This window comes from Saccopteryx leptura, chromosome 2 (genome assembly GCF_036850995.1).
Source record: "Saccopteryx leptura isolate mSacLep1 chromosome 2, mSacLep1_pri_phased_curated, whole genome shotgun sequence".
In the NCBI taxonomy this organism is placed as follows: Eukaryota; Metazoa; Chordata; class Mammalia; order Chiroptera; family Emballonuridae; genus Saccopteryx; species Saccopteryx leptura.
Genome location: NC_089504.1, coordinates 382,036,725 through 382,059,418, shown reverse-complemented (window position 1 = coordinate 382,059,418; position 22,694 = coordinate 382,036,725). Strand labels below are relative to the sequence as shown.

General features: G+C 44.8%; 1 protein-coding gene across 1 annotated transcript in view; it reads left to right on the top strand.

Annotated features, from left to right (window-relative positions):
- Positions 1 to 21,433, top strand: part of SNAP29 (synaptosome associated protein 29) — a 29,199-nt gene extending 7,766 nt beyond the window's left edge. The window contains exons 2-5 of the mRNA XM_066365438.1: positions 2,728 to 2,924; positions 9,922 to 10,007; positions 12,276 to 12,374; positions 18,217 to 21,433. Of these exons, the coding sequence (XP_066221535.1) occupies positions 2,728 to 2,924; positions 9,922 to 10,007; positions 12,276 to 12,374; positions 18,217 to 18,374 (540 nt within the window). The 3' untranslated portion in view covers positions 18,375 to 21,433. The remainder of the gene's footprint in view (positions 1 to 2,727; positions 2,925 to 9,921; positions 10,008 to 12,275; positions 12,375 to 18,216) is intronic.
- Positions 21,434 to 22,694: the final 1,261 nt, after the last annotated feature.

The window sequence follows — 22,694 nt, the reverse complement described above, 5'->3', positions numbered from 1 at the left end:
ATGAAGTCCAGTCATTTCCTTTGCTTGGAGGAGGATTTTAGCAGAAGTTCCTTCTTTCCTGACCTTCTAACCAGCAGATCACCTTCTGTAAACACCAGCTTCCTGCTCACAGAAACTTCCAAAGACCAGAAGAGCAGCACTCACTTCCTGGCCTTCCAGCCTCACAGCAGGACAAGCCACCCCCACATATTTCTCTGCACTTATGTCATAACGTCTAAATAAGATGTTTGGCTTCCTTACTGAGTCAGCACAGTGACGCAGACTCTTGAGAGTTTGAAAGACCGTCACTTGGAAACAGAAAAAAATAAAATTGAGGAAGGTTTTGTCAGCTGCTTTTTACTGCTGAAACTGTCCAAATTGAGGTGAAGGCCAAGGTGGGAGGGCAAGTAGCTTGTGAGATGAGCCAGACTGTCATAGGAGAGTTCACTGTCAGGGGAGCCAAGGACCTGCTCCCTGAGGGCAGCAGAGCCCTGGCTGCCATGCCCACTTCAGCTTCCTTAAATGCCTCTTTAGCTTCAGATTCTTCTGTTTTCTGCTGTGTGTGAAACAGGCTGTTTAGGACTGGACTGTTGGTAATATATCAACTCAAAAAACACAGGAGTCCTGGAGAAAATAATTTTACTCCTAATTTATAGCTCTCCTTTGTTTCAGGAAAGACTTATCTTAGAATGGACTTGAAGTTGACAAACATAAGGTGTTAGAAGTAGAAACTCCAAATAAATTAACAATATTTTAACACCTTGATATCTGAAATGGGCTCTCAAACCCATTGGTTATAGTTTCTTTTTATTATTATTTTTTTTAAGTGAAAGGAGGGGAGATAGATTCCCACATGTGCCCCAACTAGGATCCACCCAGCAACCTGTGTTGGGCTGATGCTCAAATCAACCAAGCTATCCTCAGTGCCTGAGGCCAACACTGGGACCAGCCAAGCTATCCTCAGTACCCTGGGCTGATGCTCGAACCAATTAAGCCACTGGCTGCGAGAGGGGAAGAGAGAGAGAAGGGGGAAAGGGAGGGGAAGAGAAGCAGATGGTCGCTTGTCATGTGTGTCCTGACTGAGGACCAAACCTGGGACTTCCACATGCCAAGCCGATGCTCTCTCTCCATTGAGCAAACCAGCCAGGGCCTATAGTTTTATTTTTATTCATATTTCCAAGGTGTTTGTTTAATTTTTTCATGATTTTTTTTTTTAGGTATCAAGAGAGAACATCTAAAGATTATTTGCACAAGTAATCTGCTGAGCCACAGGGAGATGCTGGGTTAGAAGACTGAGAGGGAAGGTAGCTGAGGGCAGGGGCTGCATCATGAAGTAAAAAAGAAAAGCTTAAGGCCCTGGCCGGTTGGCTCAGCGGTAGAGCGTCGGCCTGGCGTGCAGGAGTCCCGGGTTCGATTCCCAGCCAGGGCACACAGGAGAAGCACCCATCTGCTTCTCCACTCCTCCCCCTCTCCTTCCTCTCTGTCTCTCTCTTCCCCTCCCGCAGCCAAGGCTCCATTGGAGCAAAGATGGCCTGGGCGCTGAGAATGGCTCTGTGGCCTCTGCCTCAGGTGCTAGAATGGCTCTGGATGCAAGAGTGACTCCCCAGAGGGGCAGAGCATCACCCCCTAGTGGGCATGCTAGGTGGATCCCAGTCGGGCGCATGTGGGAGTCTGACTGCCTCCCCGTTTCTAGCTTCGGAAAAATGAAAAAAAATTTAAAAACATTTAAAAAAAAAGAAAAGCTTGAGAGTCTTAGGAGTCTTCTGGCTCAAAAGGCAGATCATAGGGAGGGACATGGTTAGAATGCCCTTAAATAGGGACTAAAACAAGTTTGGCACAGATAACAGAAAGGGTTAGTGTTTGGTGATGAGTTCATATCCTCAGCCAGAAGTATCAGCTCTTGGAGAATAAGACCCAGGCTATTCTTGTGGTTACAGAGCATCATTCATCTGCCCATTTAGCAGATTTGCAGTGAGCAAAGCAGGTCCCTGCCTCATAGAACTTGCATGCTATAAAGAAAACTATAGCAGGCCGAGAATGGACTATTGAGGGTGAAAGGAGGAGTTCTGCTTTCAAGAAGATGATCAGTTAAAGCTCTTTGAGGAAGTGGCCTCTGAGTGGACACACAAATTAAGGGAGGAAAGAAATCATAGAAGTACCTAGATGAGTATTATAGGCTGAGAAAGTAGCATGTGCAAAGGTCCTGTGACAGTCACTCTTGGTACAGGTTTTAAAACTATAGATGAGCTGGAATCATACACTAACAGGGTTCAGAAAGAACCCCAGATTATTGTCCATGAAATAAAATTTAAAGATATGACCAGAGCCACATGGTTCAGTAGGAACTTCCATAACTGAAAAGAAAGCCTATAAAACCATAGTCCATGGGGCAGTGCCAGGTCAAAGCGTGTAAGGGTTATCGGCACCGAATACAGGGCTAGAAAGGGTCTTCTGCCAGTCCAGGCCCTATACTTTGACTCCTACAAGCATGCTTCATCCTGTGAACCAGCCTCATGTGGGCAGGAGGGGAAAAGAACTCGAGCAAATAAGCAAGCAAGCAAGTAGAGGTAGAGCAAGAAGGGGAAGACAAGGGAATATATTGTCAGAAAGGATAGTATGCCCCTTGCAAATGACAGTTTCGGTCTCCGTATGTGCTCACAGAGTTTATGAAGAGCCTGCTGTGTGTCGTCTGGTACAGGAGAGGGAGAATTACAAAAACATAATGCTGTCACCTCTGGTTTTCCCCAGGAGCTTGTCCGTCAGCGAGGAGTCTTAGAACGCACAGAGAAGATGGTGGACAAAATGGATCAAGATTTGAAGGTCAGCCAGAGGCACATTAACAGCATTAAGAGTGTGTTTGGGGGGTTCGTCAATTACTTCAAATCTAAACCAGCAGAGACCCCAACTGAACAGAATGGCACCCTCACCCCCCAGGCCAACAGCAGGTGAGTAAGTCTTCAGCTGTCCTGATGTGAAGTAGCAGAAAGTGGGGTTTAATGCAAATGGCCAAGACTCTCAGGCCACTTCTAGTGCCTTAATAGGATCCAAGAACCTTGTAAGTGTCTCTTGGGGAGGGATTCTTGTTTAAACAGATTGAAACAATAAATCTTTCCCCAGTGCTCTGGATTACCTTCTTTTGATTGACAATCTGCAAATTCAGCATCAATTGTATCGCCAGTAAATTACTGCTCCAGTAATTGTGTACCCCAGTAATTTGGAAGAGAGAGTGTTCACTTCAAAAGCTTAGTCAGGCCTAACCCGGTGGTGGTGCAATAGATAGAGCATCTGAATGGGACGTGGAGGACCCAGGTTTGAGACCCGGAGGTTGCCAGCTTGAGCATCTGGTTTGAGCAAGGCTCACCAGTGTGAGCCCAAGGTCACTGGCTCGAGCAAGGGATTGCTCAGTCTGCTGTAGCCCCCCAGTCAAGGCACATATGAGAAAGCAATGAATGGGCCCTGGCTGGTTGGCTCGGTGGTAGAGCGTCAGCCTGGCATGCAGAAGTCCCGGGTTCGATTCCCGGCCAGGGCACACAGAAGAAGCGCCCATCTGCTTCTCCACCCCTCCCCCTCTCCTTCCTCTCTGTCTCTCTCTTCCCCTCCTGCAGCGAGGCTCCATTGGAGCAAAAGATGGCCCGGGCACTGGGGATGGCTCCTTGGCCTCTGCCCCAGGCGCTGGAGTGGCTCTGGTCGCAACAGAGCGACCCCCCCCCCCAGAGGGGCAGAGCGTCGCCCCCTGGTGGGCATTCCAGGTGGATCCTGGTCGGGCGCATGCGGGAGTCTGTCTGACTGTCTCTCCCCGTTTCCAGCTTCAGAAAAATACAAAAAAAAAAAAGAGGGAGAAAGCAATGAATGAACAGCTAAGGTGCCGCAACAAAGAATTGATGCTTGTCTCGCTCCCTTCCTGTCTGTCTATCCCTATCTGTCCCCTCTCTCTGACTCTCTGTCACAAAAAAAAAGCTTAATCAGTACAAATGTGACTCACTTCACCAAATATTTGCTTTGAAAGTCTTTATAGTGAAATTTTCCGTATTTAATCCAAGTTGCTAATTGATTTTTGTTTTAAAATTAAAGATTATTCTCCCCATATTTTTGGCCAGAGTATATTGAAATCACACATGTGATTTTGGCAGGCATGTAAATGTGACAGGTTTAAAAGATAAAAGAACTGAGTTTCTGCCAAAATAGATTATTACTATGCATATCTCAGATCACTGTCTTGTCTTTTATTATAAAAACGTAACCATGTTAAAAAAATTTGCACCTTACCTACCATAACACAGAAACTTAAAATTAAGTTTTTCTTATTCAGTGACTTTATAGTTGTGTTGTATTAGAGTATTTTGGTTTTGTAGCCTGCTTCCATTTAACCCAGAAGACCGATGTAATGTTATTACACAGGTTTCATAGCCATCATACTGTGTGTGTGTGTGTGTGTGTGTGTGTGTGTGTGTCTTGATTCTGGAATACAGAATCTTTTTTTAAATTGATTTTAGAGACAAAGAGGAAAGGAAAGAGAGAGAAGCATTCATTTGTTGTTCCACTTATGCATTCATTGGTTGCTTCCTATATGTGCCAGGAATCGAATCTGTAACCTTGGTGTATCAGGATGATGATCTAACCAACTGAGCTAACTGGCCAAGGCCAGAGGTATTTCTTTTGATGCATAATTGATCTTAAGTAACAAGCCAGTGACTGTTTACTTGTACATACATCTATATGGCCATCGCACAGATTAGAAAGTAGGTACTATGGGGGGAAAATTAGGAAACTGTTATCAGCTCACAATGGGGCTAGGGAGAAACAAGTATAGGCAAAAGAGCCAGTGGCAGCAGAAAGAACAGGCAGGTGAAGACGTTGGTGAGGGGTCCAGGGCTGTTTTTTTGTGGATACACTACCTAAGTTATAAAGGTTGATTTGTTATTTGGACTTTGACTCAGCCATAATCTTCCATTCATCCCCAACTTTCCAGCTTGACCCTAATTTTAAATATTTTGTTCATTCTATGCCCCCAACTGCAGTAGCTTTTTTATTTTTAATATGCACATCAGAAATGTGATTTGTGCCTGACCAGGAGTTGGTGCAGTGGATAGAGTGTCGGACTGGGATGTGGAGGACCCAGGTTCAAGACCCCGAGGTCACCAGCTTGAGCACGGGCTCATCTGATTTGAGCAAAGCTCACCAGCTTGAGTCCAAGGTCGCTGGCTCGAGCAAGGGGTTATTCGGTCTACTGAAGGCCCACGGTCAAAGCACATATGAGAAATCAATCAATGAATAACTACGAAGCCACAATGAAGAATTGATGTTTCTCATCTCTCTCCCTTCCTGTCTGTCCCTATCTGTCCCTCTCTCTGACCCTCTCTGTTTCTGCCACATACACACAAAAAAGAAATGTGATTTGTGTCCTCATTTATGGCTACTGTAATAACCATAGGAAGTGTAGATGTCTGTTCACTTTGGACTGAGACATCCACCTCATACAAACTCAGCAGAAGAGCAAGCCCTTGGAGCGGTGGGAAGCTGGCGAGTTTATGATTGGCACTTCCCTGTGTCCTCCATACCTCTTCTCAAAGGCTTCTTCTTGGGGCTCATGATATAAAGGCCTTTAAGGTCCTGAGATTCCCAGGGTAACTTCCCTTTTTTCGAAGCATCTTAAAACTGGAGGCCTTCCAAAAAAAAAAAAAACTGGAGGCCTTCCCAACAAAGGTGTTCCAGCAGGGAGGCAGTCACAGTTACTTTGGAAAGGAGGACTTATCAGTGCCCCATCTAGCCACTGCCCATAGATTAGCCCCAGTCAACTGTTGAGTTCTTGCTGTCACTTAGTAACTGTAGGAAGCAAAACTTTTACATGAAGTAGCTTACTGTCATTTAAGTGTTGTCCACATATACATGAAAGCAGATCTGTGCAACTTTGTAAAGAGGCTGCTCTAGTGGCATTGTGTGTGTTCCTTTCTTCATGGATCTGAGTGCCCATTCTTTGCAGCACCATTACTTTGGCTGGGAGATAAAGCTGTAGGAGCAAGGTCCATCTGTCTTTTGGAAGTTGGGGGGAGTCATACAGTCAATAATGATGCAGTGGAGGCTTAGAGGAAGGGGAACTTGGCCTTAGGGACTGAGGAGCTGACTTGTGCATGGAGTCAAGGTTGTGTGGTAGTCTCCCAGTGAAGGAGGGGGAAGGGGCAGGCACATGGTAGTCAAGGCACCAGAGAAGCCAGGGCAAGGGAGGACATTGGTTGAGGCATGGTCTATGACGATATGAGCTATTAATCCCTAAAATCTTTTTTCAAGGGTTGATAGAAACATCAATTCAATTTATGTTCCACTCATTTGTGCCGTCATTGATTGATTCTTCTATGTCACTTGACTGGGGATCAAACCCACAACTTTGGCATGTGGGATGATGCTATAACCAACTGAGCAACCCGGCCAGGGCATAATCCCTAAATTCGCAAAAATTACTACTATGTATAATTGCTTCTACAAAATTCAGTAAATTGTAAGTAAATATTTTTGTGATCCTTTTAAAACCCTTAGTCCATAATAACAGGAATATTTGTAATTTAAAAGTGTTTAAAATAAGTTTCTCCTAATCAAACTTCTGTCGAGTCATGTATTTCTAGTATATATTCTATAGCACAAACTCTTGGGCTTTCTCTAAAGTTTTATTTGAATCTTGGTAAGCCATTGTTCTTTGTTACAAAGCTTCATAAGCTGCTTGGTCTAATTCCATTATAAAGCTCATGGGAGATCCATTCGGATCACAGATTTAACTATCACTGAACCTGAAACTCTCTAACTTATAAAGACTTGGCTTCTGACCAAGATCCACTACTCTCTTAGATTCTTTATCATTTCTGTCACTGTCCTTTGTCCTTTGAATTGTCTTTTTTTTTTTTTTTTTTTTTTTGGATAGACACAGAGAGTGACAGATTGGGACAGACAGGAAAGGAGAGAGATGAGAAGCATCAATTATTCGTTGCAGCACCTTAGTTCATGGGTTGCTTTCTCATTTGTGTCTTGATTGGGGGTGGTGGCTACAGCAGAGTGAGTGACCCCTTGCTCAAGCCAGTGACCGTGGGGTCATGTCTGTGATCCCACACTCAAGGCAATGACCTCAGGGTTCCGAACTTGGGCCCTCCCCGTCCCAGTCCGATGCTCTACCCATTGCTTGCCACTGGTCAGGCAGAATTGTCTTTCTTTAGGGCAGCCATTTTTAACCCAGAAACCAAGCTTTTATTATGTAAGTATTACTACTGTTTACATAAGAGAGTGCACAGAAAAACAGTCAGCTTTGGGATAATATGGGCTGGATGATGGCTGGGTGGGCTCAGCAGCTATACATCTCCCACTTACACCCAGCTGGCAACATGTGGGACCCACTGTCATGCTCAAAGAAACCAGCTGTGTGTTCTAGACCTTCAGTCACCGCTGCTTTCAGAAGGTTTTGCTCTAGTCTACATGTCAGTGGAGCACAGGGAGCCTGCAAAACTGTTAGCTTGACAGAATCTGGGCTTGCTCCTAATGGGCAGGGAGCCTTTAAAAACTTCAACTGGAGCCCTGGCCGGTTGGCTCAGCGGTAGAGCGTCGGCCTAGCGTGCGGAGGACCCGGGTTCGATTCCCGGCCAGGGCACACAGGAGAAGCGCCCATTTGCTTCTCCACCCCTCCGCCGCCGCGCTTTCCTCTCTGTCTCTCTCTTCCCCTCCCGCAGCCAAGGCTCCATTGGAGCAAAGATGGCCCGGGCGCTGGGGATGGCTCTGTGGCCTCTGCCTCAGGCGCTAGAGTGGCTCTGGTCGCAACATGGCGACGCCCAGGATGGGCAGAGCATCGCCCCCTGGTGGGCAGAGCGTCGCCCCATGGTGGGCGTGCCGGGTGGATCCCGGTCGGGCGCATGCGGGAGTCTGTCTGACTGTCTCTCCCCGTTTCCAGCTTCAGAAAAAAAAAAAACAAAAAAAAAAAACTTCAACTGGACGTTAGGATTATGTTAGAAAAATGTCTGGCATTTTAGGAGTAAGGAAAGGCAAGGCAGAGAACTAATCCCTAAGGGTAAAGAGAAGTAGGGCAGGAAGAGGGGCCAGGTTTCTGGGGTACAAGAGAGATGAAGAGGAGTTTTCTTTGCATTGTTTGTGCAGAAGGATGATCGAAATGGAGAATAACTGTGGATCCCAGCTTTTCTGATGAAATGGCCAGGCTGTTGGTAAGCAGAAGTGGAGAGGGACAGACTGTGTGGGAAGCCCAGCTTCCGGGCACGTGCTATACCTGTGGGGATTCAGTGGGGTGTTGGGTACAGTGTAGGTATCTCTGAGTTGCCAAAAGAAGTTCCTGTCTACAGCAAGCTCTAGCAAACTAGGAAGCAAAATCAAAGATACTTGTAGGCCCTAGCCGGATAGCTCAGTTGATTAGAACATCATCCTGAAGCACAGAGGTTGCCAGTTTGATCCCCAGTCAGGGCACATAATGGAACAGCTCAATGTTCCTGTCTCTCTCTTTTTCTCTCTCTCTCTTTCCCACACTCCCCCTCTCTGCCTCTTCCTTCCTCTCTCACTGAAATTAAATTAAAAAAAATTTTTTTTAAGATCTTTTGTAGGAACTTATATAACAAGAAAAAATTTTTTCTAGTAGTAAAAGTCAAGATAATAATTGAGTATAGCCTGACCAGGCGGTGGCGCAGTGGATAGAGCATCGGACTGGGATGCAGAGGACCCAGGTTCGAGACCCCGAGGTTGCCAGCTTGAGCACGGGCTCATCTGGTATGAGCAAAAGCTCACCAGCTTGAACCCAAGGTCACTGGCTCCAGCAAGGGGTTACTCAGTCTGCTGAAGGCCCGCAGTCAAGGCACATATGAGAAAGCAATCAATGAACAACTAAGGTGTTGCAACGCGCAATGAAAAACTAATAATTGATGCTTCTCATCTCTCTCCATTCCTGTCTGTCTGTCCCTGTCTATCCCTCTCTCTGACTCACTCTCTGTCTCTGTAAAAAATAATAATAATAATAATTGAGTATAATTTTTTTGTAATACAGGTCTACTAATGAGAAGACTGAATTCTTAATTGAGGTTCAAAGGTAGTGTTTCCTATCATTTGATTGCTGTGGCCACACAGGTGGTAGAATGGATTTGGCCCACGGTTCAAAGTTTTCTGAGTCCCAGTCTAAAGTACACAGTTGGTTGTTTTATATGCTCTTTTCTAACTGGGCCTAGGATGTTTGTTTTCTTGAGGGAGGGCCATCTAACCAGATGCTTTGCTTCTTAGAAGCTTGCTACATGGTGATGGTGCTGCTACCAAGAGTTACTGATGGAATCCCTGCTTTGGTTAGAGGAGACTTTGATTTTCTTATACAGGTATTACTTGAAAAGACTGATTGTACTGTCGTGTTTTTCCTTTCTAAAAGTTTCCTTTGGCCAGGTGGCTCAGTGGATAGACCATTATCCCAGTGTGCTGAGGTTGCAGGTTCCACCCCTGGTTAAGCCACATACAAGAAGCAACCAGCCTGACCAGGCGGTGGCGCAGTGGATAGAGCGGAGGACTGGGATACGGAGGACCCAGGTTTGAGACCCCGAGGTCACCAGCTTGAGCACAGGTTCATCTGGTTTGAGCAAAGCTCACCAGCTTGAGCCCAAGGTCACTGGCTCGAGCAAGGGGTCAGTCTGCTGTAGCCCCCCGGTCAAGGCACATATGAGAAAGCAATCAGTGAACAACTAAGATACCACAACGAAGAATTGATGCTTCTCATCTCTCTCCCTTCCTGTCTGTCTGTCCCTATCTGTCCCTCTCTCTGACTCTCTGTCTCTGTCACAAAAATAAGTAAATAAAATACAATAAGCAACCAATTTGGAACAATGAAGTGGAATAACAAATTGATGTTTCTCCCTTCCTCTCTCTCTTTCTCAAGTCAATAGGGGGAAATTTTTAAATAATGAAACTTTTTCCTATCTTTATTAAAAGATTGAAAGATGCTGTAAGTACAAGTAAAGAACAGGAGGCACAGTACCAGGCCAGCCACCCAAACCTCAGGAGGCTGAATGACTCAGGTTAGTGGGGACTTACACTCCCTCCTGCATTTGGATTCTATGGGGAGACCTCTTGATTTTGTGTTGGCCTTGAATGGATGAGAGGTTACAGGGCAGGGACTTCAGCTGCTGTCAGCCCACATGCCGGGTGAAGCGTATTAGGGTCCCAGCACTACTCTTAGGAAGCTGGAGGTAGGAGTTACTTTGGAAGGTGGCATAATGAAGTGGGAGCCTGCATCTCTTTGAAGATGAGCCTGGGTTCTGGCAGTGAATAGCTAGTTATAGGAAAACCCCTATTGTAAGTAGAATAATGGCCACATCCTGGTCCCTAGATCTTGTATGCATATGTTGTTAAGTTATATGGCAAAAGGGGAAATAGGTTGCAGAGGGAATTACAGTTGCTAATCAGCTGACTTTCAAGGGGGGAGATTATCCTGGGTTATCCAGTGGGGCCCAGTATAATCACAAATGTCCTTTCAAAATGGAAAGGGAGGCAGAAGAGGGAGTTTCATAGCGAGAGATTAAAGATGCTACGCTACTGGCTTTGCAAGATGGAAGAAGGGGTTATTACTAAGAAATGCAGGTGACCTCTAGAAACTGGAAAAAGAGCCCTGGCCAGTTAGCTCAGTTGGTTAGAACATCGTCCCGAAGCACAGAGGTTGCCGGTTCGATCCCTGGTCTGGGCACATACAGGAACAGAATGATGTTCCTGTCTCTCTCTCTGTCTTCCTTCCTTCCTCTCTCTCTAAAATCAATAAATAAACATTTTAAAAAAAAGAAAAAGAAAGAAACTGGAAAAAGCTAGGAATTGGATTCTGCCCCAGAGCCTCCAGAAGGAACCCAACCCTGTTGCAATGACACCCTGATCTTAGCCCAGGGAGACCCATGTTGGAAATCTGACCTCCAGAATTGAAGGATAAGTTTTTTACAGCAGCAGTAAGAGACATACAACCCCCAAGCCTGAGTGGGGGGAGAAGCAACAGAATGGAAAAGGTGTGCAAGATAGAATGTTTTGTATGAAATCATCCATTAATATCAAATGATGGACCCAGAAACATCCCTTCCCTGGAAAGGAATTTAGGCCTCCTGGGGGCTTCTATAGACCCCTAGGAAGCCAGGCACATTGGAAGGGCTCCAGAAACCATATGCTTTCTGTGCTACCTTCAAGGAAAGCAGAACACCCTGGCAGCACCAGAATCCACCACTGTCATGGTTGACACAGCTAAGGACAGGCCCACCAGAGGAAGAGCCGGGAGTCAGGAAAGACTGAGAGCAACACCATTTAGTCTGGAAAGGCAAAAACTATGGGAGGAAATGAGAGAAAACTAAAATAAACCTGGGAAAAAAACTGAGCTCTTTATATCTTGAAGAAGTAGACAGGAGCCCTATACCCAAGAGACAATTTTAAGGAATTAAAGGGAGTTTTTATTTGTGTGGAGTGTTTTAAGAGACTAAAAAGAAACTGCCACTGTATGTGTAGAATGGCTTCAGTGGTTGGTGCTAGAGGAAATATCATCAGTCTATCCTAGGGATATATCCCTAAGAGATGTAAACTGGGGTGACAGACGGGCTTCTCTGTTCATTTAGAAAACAAGTTCAAGGAAGATTTATTTCTAGGGGCAAATGTGTATTATTTAACATTTCTCTTTTTTCTTTTCTTTATTTTTTGTTTGTTTTAAGTGAAAATACAGACTAGAAATAAATTTCAAAAAAAAATCACCCATCATTTCATTTCTATAACATAATATTTTAACTTTTTTTCTTTTTCTTTTTAACTTACTAATTTTAGAGAGGGAAGGGAGAAAGAGACAGGAACATCAGTCTGTTCCTGTATGTGCCCTGACTGGGGATCAGACCAGCAACCTCTGCACTTCAGGATGATGCTCAAACCAACTGAGCTATCTGGCCAGGGCAACAGTTTTTATTTTTAAACCTTGTCTTGTCCCTGAGCCTGTGTGGTTGCTCATTGTTGCAGTTCCACTGCCATATTATTACTTCTATGAATCAGTGTCTCCTGAACTCCTGCCAGTGCCTGACCAAGTCACCCATAGGTTGAGGGTCTTTGATCTCTGAAGGGATGCCCTGAGGAAGCATGTCTTCCTCTCCTACAAGCCTGCCCAGTGCTCCTGCCCCTGCATGTCATCTATTCACACACTCATCTCTTTGAATGGCCTCTAAACCAATCACCTTATTTGTTCTATCCATTTGTCAGATTGAGATTAATTTGGTGAAGCAGCATTTCTAGAGACATCAGTTAATGGTTCTTCTATTGTTTCTTTCTAAACTCAGACTCTGTCCCTGAAGGCACCATTTCTTCTATGAGTACTGAAGCTTACCCAAAGAACCCACACCTTCAAGCCTATCACCAGAAGATCGACAACAATCTAGGTAAGACTGGAAGCTGCACCAGCCTGTGCAAGTCCCTTTTTCAAGACACTTGTCTTTCAGACAGCCCACACCAAGCCAGCCTGTGTACTAGTGGGCACCTAGGTTCTCAGGACTAAAACCTGGTGTCTGCCTCTCCCCAGTCACATGTCAGATCCAATGCAAGTTATATCCTTCTCACCCCTTGCTCTCTGGAGTCTGTTTACTTCTTTTCACTTTCTCCTCTTGTGTGGATCGTGACCTCAGCAGGGACCAGAAGTCCCTGAGGGGCCACACAGTGTAGCCTGGACCCTGCTTACTTCATTCTTACTACCTGACATGCAGAGCCCTATTTCCTGCCCTGCGAACCAGGCTCAGGAACAGAACTTGCATCTGAGGACTAGGGTAAAGGTACTTGAGTGACACCATCAAGCATGTAGGAAACTACCTATCCTGGTAAGAGCAAGCACTCATGTGTCCCTTATAGCACATTGGCCATGCAGCCAGCTTCCTTACAGTCCAGGTCCCTTGCCCTGGCCTCTGGCTCCTGCCTGCCTCTCCACCCCTCCTGCCCTCATCACTTTGTAGCTCTGGACTCTTTCCTTGCTCACTGCCCCATCTCCCTAGACTGTTCTTTTTCCCACTCTTGTTTTAAAGTGGCCGCTTCTCGTCTCTCAGAACACTCTGGTTTCCACTACAGTGGCCTACTGATGTCTTCCTGACCAGATTATAAACTCCCGAAAACACAGGAATATTTCGGTTTAGCACTACACCCAGGGCCTAGCAGGCAAGCACTCAGTGATTATTTTTTGAATAAAGGGAGTGAAGTCAGTTATTTGAAGTTCAAGGGCGGAATGTCATGGTTACAGACTAGGGATTGACCTTGTGAGCGACTTTCATGAGTTTATTCTAAGTGGTGTCTCAGTGTTGCCTCCTCTGATCTTTGCTCCATGGACAGGAACCTCTCCCATGGCTACCTGGGCTCATCAGTCTTCATTTCCTGTTAGGAGATGACACAGTGAGACAAAAAGTAAAATATCTTCCTACTCTAAAGTGTCCAGTGGGAGGCAAACCCAAGCTCCACGAAAATGCATATTGGGTGTCTATATGCAGCCTTCCTCCTGCGTTTTTCCTCCCAGGAGGGGACACACTGTGGCGCCCTTCCCTGCTTGGCCCAGAGCAGCACCCATTCTAGCAGGCCTGAGCAGATGGCATGAATGGCATGTTAGGCATACTCTTTTTCTTTTTAGTTAACATTTAACCTTTGTTTCTGAGTACATAGATTCACTGTAGAAAGTTATTAAGTTAGGTGAGTGCCAGGAGGAAATAAACATCCAGCAGTAGCCACTGGCTTGGTGCCATTCTACTTTTCGTGTATGTGCGCACACATATGCATACAGTGTCAGGTGTGCTGGGGATCATTCAGTATGCACTCTTCAGTGTCCTGCTTTATCACTTAGAAATTCAACACTTTCCTAAAACCTTTTTCTTAAAGTTTCTTTGAAAAGCCCCTGCTCTTGGACATTTAGGTTATTTCAGTTTTTTGCTACTGTGTATACATACACCTTTGTCCATTCCTGTGAGGACATTTTTGGCCACATTTTGTATCTAGACTACTTAAAATGGGATTATAGTCAAGGAATAGGTTCTTTTTTTAAGGATTAAAGGAAATCTTCACAGAAATAGGCAATGATTTTAGTGATGACACGTAAGCAAGAATGGATAAATACAAAACTGTAATTCCACCACCCATAGCTCACCACTGCTTCTCTCAGAGTGAATGTTATCACTAGACTTACGTGGCCACAGGGAAGCAGGCCCATCTCTACAATCTCTATGCCCTGGCAGAATTTCACCTACCCTTTGCCCTTAAAGCCCAGACAGCCATGCATTGCTTCTGTCCTCTAGAGCCAAAGGGCAGAGTCCAGAGATAGAATGTGTACCTGTCAGATCTAACTATTCCAGAGAAACAAAAGGGCTTGAAAGCCATCTGTCCTCCCCACCAAAGATTTCCCGAGAGAGAGACCTAAGGAAGGTACAGAATTCAGGAAGTCCAGCTTACCTGTAGAGGCTGAGGGTGTAAGGTTAGCATGAGGACTTGTAGCCTGGTGTGGAGGAGGGCTGGGGTAGAACAGGGAGACTCCAAGCTTAGCCACCAAGTTCCTCTGACACCAGCACACACGGCTGCCCTGGGACATTAGCTCTTCCCTTCATACCACACCTACCCTCTGTCTCAGGGACTCAGTTCCCCCCTAAGGAGAGCTCACTTGCCCTGTGACTTGACTTTATCACACTTTTTATCTCATTGTCTAATGTTCACAAAAATTAGGGGATATTTCAAAACTAATATGAAGTGATAAAATATCCCCTAATTTTTTTTATTTTTTATTCATTTTTAGAGAGGAGAGAGAGAGGGAGAGAGAGAGATAGAGAGAGAGACAGAGGGGAGGAGCTGGAAGCATCAACTCCCATATGTGCCTTGACCAGGCAAGCCCAGGGTTTCGAACCGGCGACCTCACCATTTCCAGGTTGACACTTTACCCACTGCGCCACCACAGGTCAGGCCCCTAATTTTTTTTAATTTTTTTTATTTATTGATTTTTTTATAGAGAGAGGAGAGAGAGAGAGAGAGAAAGAGAGGGTAGAGGGGGGAGGAGCAGGAAGCATCAACTCCCAATGTGTCTTGACCAGGCAAGCCCAGGGTTTTGCATTCTTTCTTCTTTTTTTTTTTTTTTTTTTTTATTCATTTTTTAGAGAGGAGAGAGACAGAGAGACAGAAAAAGGAGAGAGAGAAGGGGGAGGAGCTGGAAGCATCAACTCCCATATGTGCCTTGACCAGGCAAGCCTAGGGTTTCGAGCCGGCAACCTCAGTATTTCCAGGTCGATGCTTTATCCACTGTGCCACCACAGGTCAGGCTCCCCTAATTTTTGTAAGCAGTGTAGTTATCTGTTCTTTGCTCTCCCAGCTGCCAACAAGCTTCCTGAGGCCAGGGTGACCTCGCAGGTTTTATGGTCATGGGTTTCAAGAAATTCAAGAAGCATAGGGCTGAAGGCTATTTTTCTTTTTTATTGATCCTGCTTTGATTTGTGGTGCCAGTGCCAGTATTTGTGGATTCTGGCCTTTTCTCACTTAGTTTTACCTGTAATTTAGCAGTTAGAAGGCTTACAAAGCACCACCTCTTCTCTCTTCCCTCTGGCTTTTTCCTGTCCTGCTGTTCTTAGTAAAGGGGCAGAAAGCAGCTCTGGGCATGCCCCCCATTCCCACTTCCCATGTGCAGGTATGTGTGTGTGAGCATACACACATAAACGCACACACACAGTAATGAAACCTGGGATAGAGTCTTTATCATTCACTTGGAATCAAGTCAGGACACATTTCTGCGGCTGGCACAGCCCCATCAGGGAACCCCAGAGTCCCTCCACATGCCTTTTCCCCCCACTCACCCTCAGTTCTCTTTATATCATCTGTGCCAAGTCAGCCTTTTACGCACTCCTGAAGTTGGCCATGACCTTATAGACATGATCACTCTTAAAAACAAATGTGAGATTGATTTTTATAACATTTTGGAACAGAAGGAAAACATTTGTTACCAATAGTGGAAAACCTAATGAGGGAAATAGAGTGAGCTCAGAAGGAAATAGAATGTGCTCATATGGGGGCTCATTGTGGCCAGGCGCTCCTGGGGCCCTTTTCTCTCACGGGCTCACCTTAGCTGTGGTCAGGGTCCTGGGCAGGCTGGAGCTAATCTAAGGCGGAGGGTCAGAATTTGCACTCAGACCCAGAGGGACTAACCTGAATTTCCCCCCATACTCTACTTCCCCTGAGTGGAAGTGGGACTCTCATATTGGAACTTGAATTTCAACAATAATGATGTAACTTTGCACAAGAGCTGAACCTTTGCCAAAAGCAGTATACTCTAGTTATTTGGGGCTCAGCCAGCTGGCATCTCTGAAGGAACTCATCACCTTCAGCATTTCATTGCTTTCGACATGGGGACAGCAGGCTGCAGAGCTCTGTGTACTCAGCTTATTCAGAGGCCAATGTCTTCTTCCTGTCCCCAAAGTAAGTGAAGGAAATGGTGCCAGGCCAGTTTTGGGAAAAGCAAGCTGTCATACACCAGAACATTCACAGCATTGAGGTGTTCACGGATTTGGGAAATGGTAGCAATGAAGCAATGAATGAATGAATGTGGGAAAAGGTGAATTTTCATAACATAGGTAAAGGGACCTCACTGCATTTGTGTGGGAACTTCTGTAGTTCATGTGTGGGGTTTTTTAAAATAATTATATTATAGTTGATGTGTTTTCTGGCAGAACATTCCAAGTGGCGGGGCAGGGACAGACCCGCACCCCCTTCTGCCACTTGCAGAGTGGACCAGAAGGTATGAGCCTGGTGGATATAGAGGCTTCCTAGGTCTGTCTCTCAGGCATGTTTCCAAAAGAGGATACTCGTATTTTTCTGTGCTTGATCTAGCTTTAGAGAGCTAGAGATGGAAGAAAGGAAAGCAGCTACTACCCACTGGTATGGGATTTTTGCTTCTGAAGAGCAAGCCAGTGGGTCTGGCTGTTAATAACCAGTATATCTCTCCCAGATACTCACCGTGGGGTCTAGGAGAGGAATATTTCCAGACCGCTTTGTGCTCTTTTTCTATGGGTATTAACTGATCTTGCAATTCACAGCAACCTCCTAGAAGGTTCAAAGGCCGCTGAAAAATTACGTAGGTCTATGCACTTTATATAACACTGGGGCACCCTGGCCGGTTGGCTCAGTGGTAGAGCGTCGGCCTGGCATGCGGGGGACCCGGGTTTGATTCCTGGCCAGGGCACATAGGAGAAGCGCCCATTTGCTTCTCCACACCCCCCCCCTCCTTCCTCTCTGTCTCTCTCTTCCCCTCCCGCAGCCAAGGCTCCATTGGAGCAAAGATGGCCCAGGCACTGGGGATGGCTCCTTGGCCTCTGCCCCAGGCGCTAGAGTGGCTCTGGTCGCCACAGAGCGACGCCCCGGAGGGGCAGAGCATCGCCCCCTGGTGGGCAGAGTGTCGCCCCTGGTGGGCGTGCCGGGTGGATCCCAGTCAGGCGCATGCGGGAGTCTGTCTGACTGTCTCTCCCCATTTCCAGCTTCAGAAAAATACAAAAAAAAAAAAAAACAAAAAAAAAAATAAATAAAACACTGGGAGGACAAACACCATTGTATTAACAGTGGTTATCTTAGGTGGGTGGTATGGGGAGGAGTTATTTTTGCATTAAGAACATACTACTTTTCATTGAGTAAACAGATTTTCTTTTCACTTGCGCATATTTTGGGAAATGTAACCAAAGCACTCGAAGATAGCCTGTTATCTGAGGAAGACTTTTTGTTGTTGTTTTGAAGGCGACAGAGAGTCAGAGAGGGGGACAGATAGGGACAGACAGGAAGGAAGATGAGAAGCATCAATTCTTCGTTGCAGCTCCTTAGCTGTTCAACGATTGCTTTCTCATATGTGCCTTGACCGGAGGCCACAGCAGAGCAAGTGACCCCTTATTCAAGCCAGCAACCTTGGGCTTCAAGCTAGTGACCTTTGGGCTCAAGCCAATGACCATGGGGTCATATCTATGATCCTACACTTCATCCAGTGACCCCGTGCTCAAGCTGGTGAGCCTGCGCTCAAGCCAGATAAGTCCACACTCGAGCTGGCAATCTGGGGGTTTCAAACCTGGGTCCTCCACGTCCCAGTCTGATGCTTTATCCACTGCGCCACCACCTGGTCAAGCTGAGGAAGAGGACTTTATAATCTAAATGTCACTAAACACCTGGGAGGGAACAAGAAGCAGTTCCTGATGCAGTCGCTGCTTGCTTAAGCCTGCATGTCCTTTCACTCTCCCACAGATGAGCTGTCCATGGGACTGGGCCGGCTGAAGGACATAGCCCTGGGGATGCAGACAGAAATTGAGGAGCAAGATGACATCATTGACCGCCTCTCAACCAAAGTGGACAAGTTAGATGTCAACATAAAAAGCACAGAAAAAAAAGTTCGACAGCTTTAAAAACAGTGAAGGATTTACACTCCATTATGATGAAAGAATTTGAAAGAGCTTCTGTTAAATTCCCAAGAAATTTCACTTATTATTTTAGTGTGTAATTTAACATGTGTTTGCAAATGTTATAATAGAGTGGGTTTTAAGAGATTTTGTTATAAGGAAATGTGTGTCACACTTTTTCTGAGAGCCAACACCTCACTTAGTTATTTGAACTGAATGATTAGAGGTGTAATCTGAGTACGGTTTCTTTGCCTTGAATATCTTGGGCTTTGATTAGTACCATGTTAGAATAAGAAGAAAAAGTTGCATTTTTTACTTTAACCAGCATATGCAAAGATGTGGGCAGGATTTTCATCTCTGTTTGTTGTATATCTCATTCCTAGACCTTATCAAGAGTCAGATTGCTAAGGGACCCTGTGAGCTAGTTGTTTGTTCAAAGGGTCCTTCTCACACCTCTCCTGCTCTGCACATATGCACACTGAGCACATCATAATTCTCTTAACCTCCTGGAAAAGGATCAGTATGAGGTTCAGAAATGGAGTGTCAAGCATTCTTTGCTGTTTTTATTGACAAATGTCACCTCTTCCCCTCTGGCCTCTACCCTTGGCGTCATTTCAGTAGGGGTTCAGACCAGCCCTGTTTAACTGTGATGCCCGGAAATATGTAGGGAATTTGGTAAGCCTTTCTTCCTTGTGTACCCTCATTTCTGACTCTCTGTTCATGATCAGAAGCAGATTCTCCGCTGGCTTAAGGCTGTGCCTGGCTGACCAATGTGGTCCCTGTGGAGTTGGTGGGAATGGAGCATCACACAGACGTAGCCAAACAGTGGTCTTCCTACACTGAGCCCTCCATTCCTCTGGAGCTCTCCAGGACTAAGCCTCAGGAAGGGCAGTTTTCACACTGTGCCTGGGTCTCCTGAACCATCCAGGGTTGCTACTCACTCTTTTTGCACATCTTACAAGGTGACTTGACTCAGCACTTGGTTCTTTGCCACCTGGGATTAGGACTGAAACTCCAAAAATGATGCTGACTTTGTATAGAAGGAGTTGGCTAAAAAGAAAGCCCAGACATTATCATTTTAACTGGTCCAGCTTGTTTTTTCATTTCACAAAAGAAATCACTTAAAAGCATTAATTACAATTGATTTCCCTACATAAATGGATTTCTTTGTGTTGGTCCTTTCAACAGAATAATTGAAGCCACAAGGCCCTTGTCTTTTTTAAAAATTAATTAAGTCCTGGCTGGATGGGTCACTTGGCTGGAGCATTGTCTTGCAGTGCAGAGGTGGCTGGTTCAGTCCTTGGCTGGGGCACATACAGAAACAGATCGATGCTTCTGTTTCCCCCTTATCCCTCTTCCTCTCTCTGGATTCAATAAAAATAAAAAATAGAAAAAAATAAAGACAAAAAAATTAATTAAAATAGTTTGAAGATGGTGAAAGTGGTCAAAGGGACTGATTTTAATAAGATAGTTCAGGTCAGAAACTTAAAAATAACAATGCCTTTCACCTTGAAACATGGCATGGGCTCAGTGACCTTCACCGCTTCCATTCTGTAGCCTATAAACAAAGTCCCTTAAAGCAAAGGAACTTCTTTAAAGTGCTGCAGCGATGCATCAGTATTTATGTCACAAATCGTTTGTTAAAAGTCCATCCCATAATGCATGCCCTTCCTGAGAATACTGACAGCCTCCATCAGCAGATACTTTTTGTCCAGTTGCACCCACTCATGGAGTCCAATCCACATCATTATGAATATCCCAGGACATGAGGGTGCAGTGAAAGGTACTCAAGTTAGATGTTTATCAGATAAGTTCATCATGGTTATTCACTTCAAAACTGATACAAGGAAAAATTTAAAACATACTCAGTCAAAAAAAACAAGATTTCAGGGCTTTCAGCAAAAAGGCTGCTCAAAAAGCATAAAGCTACAGAGCAGCCGGTATGTATTAATACATTTTCACTCGTTCTAATTTTTTCCCTCTCTAACACCTTTCTCCATGTAATAATAACTTTCTGCTTACTGTCATCAGGTATAGACTCAAGGAGATCAGTCATTACACTTCAGAGCTAAATTTTTTTTCAAGTAAAGGTCACCCACTGCCAAACATTCTCTTCTTCAACCTTACATTTGTCTACTGGGATTACTGATCAAACTGACTTAAAGTAGCACCTCATTTTTATGTACCTTTCCTATCTTTCTGGAATTGATGAGGCCAGTTACCCCATTTTTTTAACCCAAGCATATGGAAGGTGAGTTGTCCTCACTTTTATAGAAGTTTGTTTTCCTCTGACACATTAGAAGGCCTCATATCTTTTATTATTTTCTTGTTCAAACCTAATTCTAAGGAAGGCCTGAGGAGCCTCTAGAATCTTGGCACATAATGGTGATGATCAAAAAGAATATTCTACCCTCTAGAGACAGAAGTGCCCAGGCTGGGGTTGGGTGTGGGATGGCCTTTGGTACAACAGACAAGACCATTGAACATGTCATTCTTGCCTGATGGGGCCTGTAAGCCAGATTTTTATTTCCACAATTGAGCTGGAAACAAACTGTGCCTTTAAAAAATGGCTTTTCTAACGTTAGGTTGTTTATAGGTTAAGTGTACTCCTAACTTAAAAATAAGTGCATTCTCCTCTAGAGGAAACGATTTCTAACATCTAGTGATTTGTAACTTGGCAGTGGGGTAGTCTTTTTTTGCATTCTATAGGAAAAAAGATCTGAATTTTACTCAGGTGGCAAGAAAAATACAAAAGTGCATTTTAATTTCTCTAACTTCTTTTTATGAATATGTAATTTTAAGTGTACATTATGCCAATTTAATAAAAATCTTATACTTTGTTTATATAGGCTTTTCTGCAGAATTTTTAAAGTTAGCATTTTTGGGCATTTTCATCTCTGATGGATGAAATGTCTTATGTACAGAATCATGATCTAGTCATTAAAGTGCTCATGGGAAGGTGGCTTTTGTTCAAAGTCTGTATCAGAACAGCTCTTACGCTCCATGCCTTCAACTTAACAATGACCACATTCCATAAAATAAAATGTGAAGTTGGTTTTTAAGCAGCTTCTGTCTTCTACTGAATCATTTTCAAAGAGTTGGTGGTGGGGAATCCTCCTTGCTGAGTTGTCCTGCATATGATCCTCCTTGCCACACTCAGCCTATGAACAAGCTTCTTTCTTGAAACTCATCTTTGAGAGTGCTCTTCTATCTGTCTCCTACCTCCCTTCCCCCTCTACAGAACTGTCTAGAGCAGGGCTCAGCAAATTATAAAAGGCCACAAAGTAAATGTTTAGACTTACAGGCCAGACAGTCTCACAACTACTCAACTCCACGATCAGCACAAAAGCAGCCAAATTTGATATAAGGACCGTATTCCAATAAAACCTTATGGACACTGAAATTTTAATTTCTTTTTTTTTTTAGTGAGAGAGAAAGCACGTGAAAGGATCAGACAGGAAGGAGAGAGAGAAGCGTCAGTTCTTTCTGTGGCACCTTAGTTGTCCATTGATTACTTTCTCATCTGTGCCTTGACTGGGGGCTGCAGCAGAGTGAGTGACCCCTTGCTCAAGCCAGTGACCTTGGACTCTAGCCAGTGACATTGAGTGTCAAGCCAGCGACCATGGGGTCACATCTATTATCACACACACAAGCCAGCTCAAGCTGGTGACCTCGAGGTTTTGAACCTGGGTCCTCAGCATCCCAGGCCAATGCTCTATCCACCACACCACCAGCTGGTCAGGCCATTTCATATAATTTCTACATGCTACAAAATGTTTCTTTTAATTTTTTTTAACCACTTAAAAATGTAAAACCACTTAGTTCACAAGAGATACAAAATATGGTGCCTGCATTTGTCCCATGGGCCATAGTTAGTTCCCCATTTACACTATCAAGAGGTAATCCCATTGGTGGAGAGGATGAAGAATGTCTGGCCATTCTACTCAAGTGGGTTCCCAGGACTCATGGTTTCCAAGCCATCAGGGCTCCAGGTTTCTCTCCTGGGCAACACTGCAACCTGTTAAGAAAGGGAGAACAGTCCAGGCCTAGCCTTGGCTCCACTCTCCTGCCTCTATCTTCACATCTGACTGTAGACCTAGGAATTGCTTCCAGATCTGAAAGCTCTGAGAAAGTGCCTGCAGGCTGAGCTAGGCTACCTTGGAAATCTTACCTGTCAGTGGACTGGCTATCCATATCCCAAAGACCAACCTGGTTTCAGTGGGTATCATCTTTAAGCATCATTATAAATAAAGAATGATGAGGGTCTGAACATGGACAGTGGAATTTTCTGGGAACTCAAGGAAGAGGACATTATATAGAACGAAG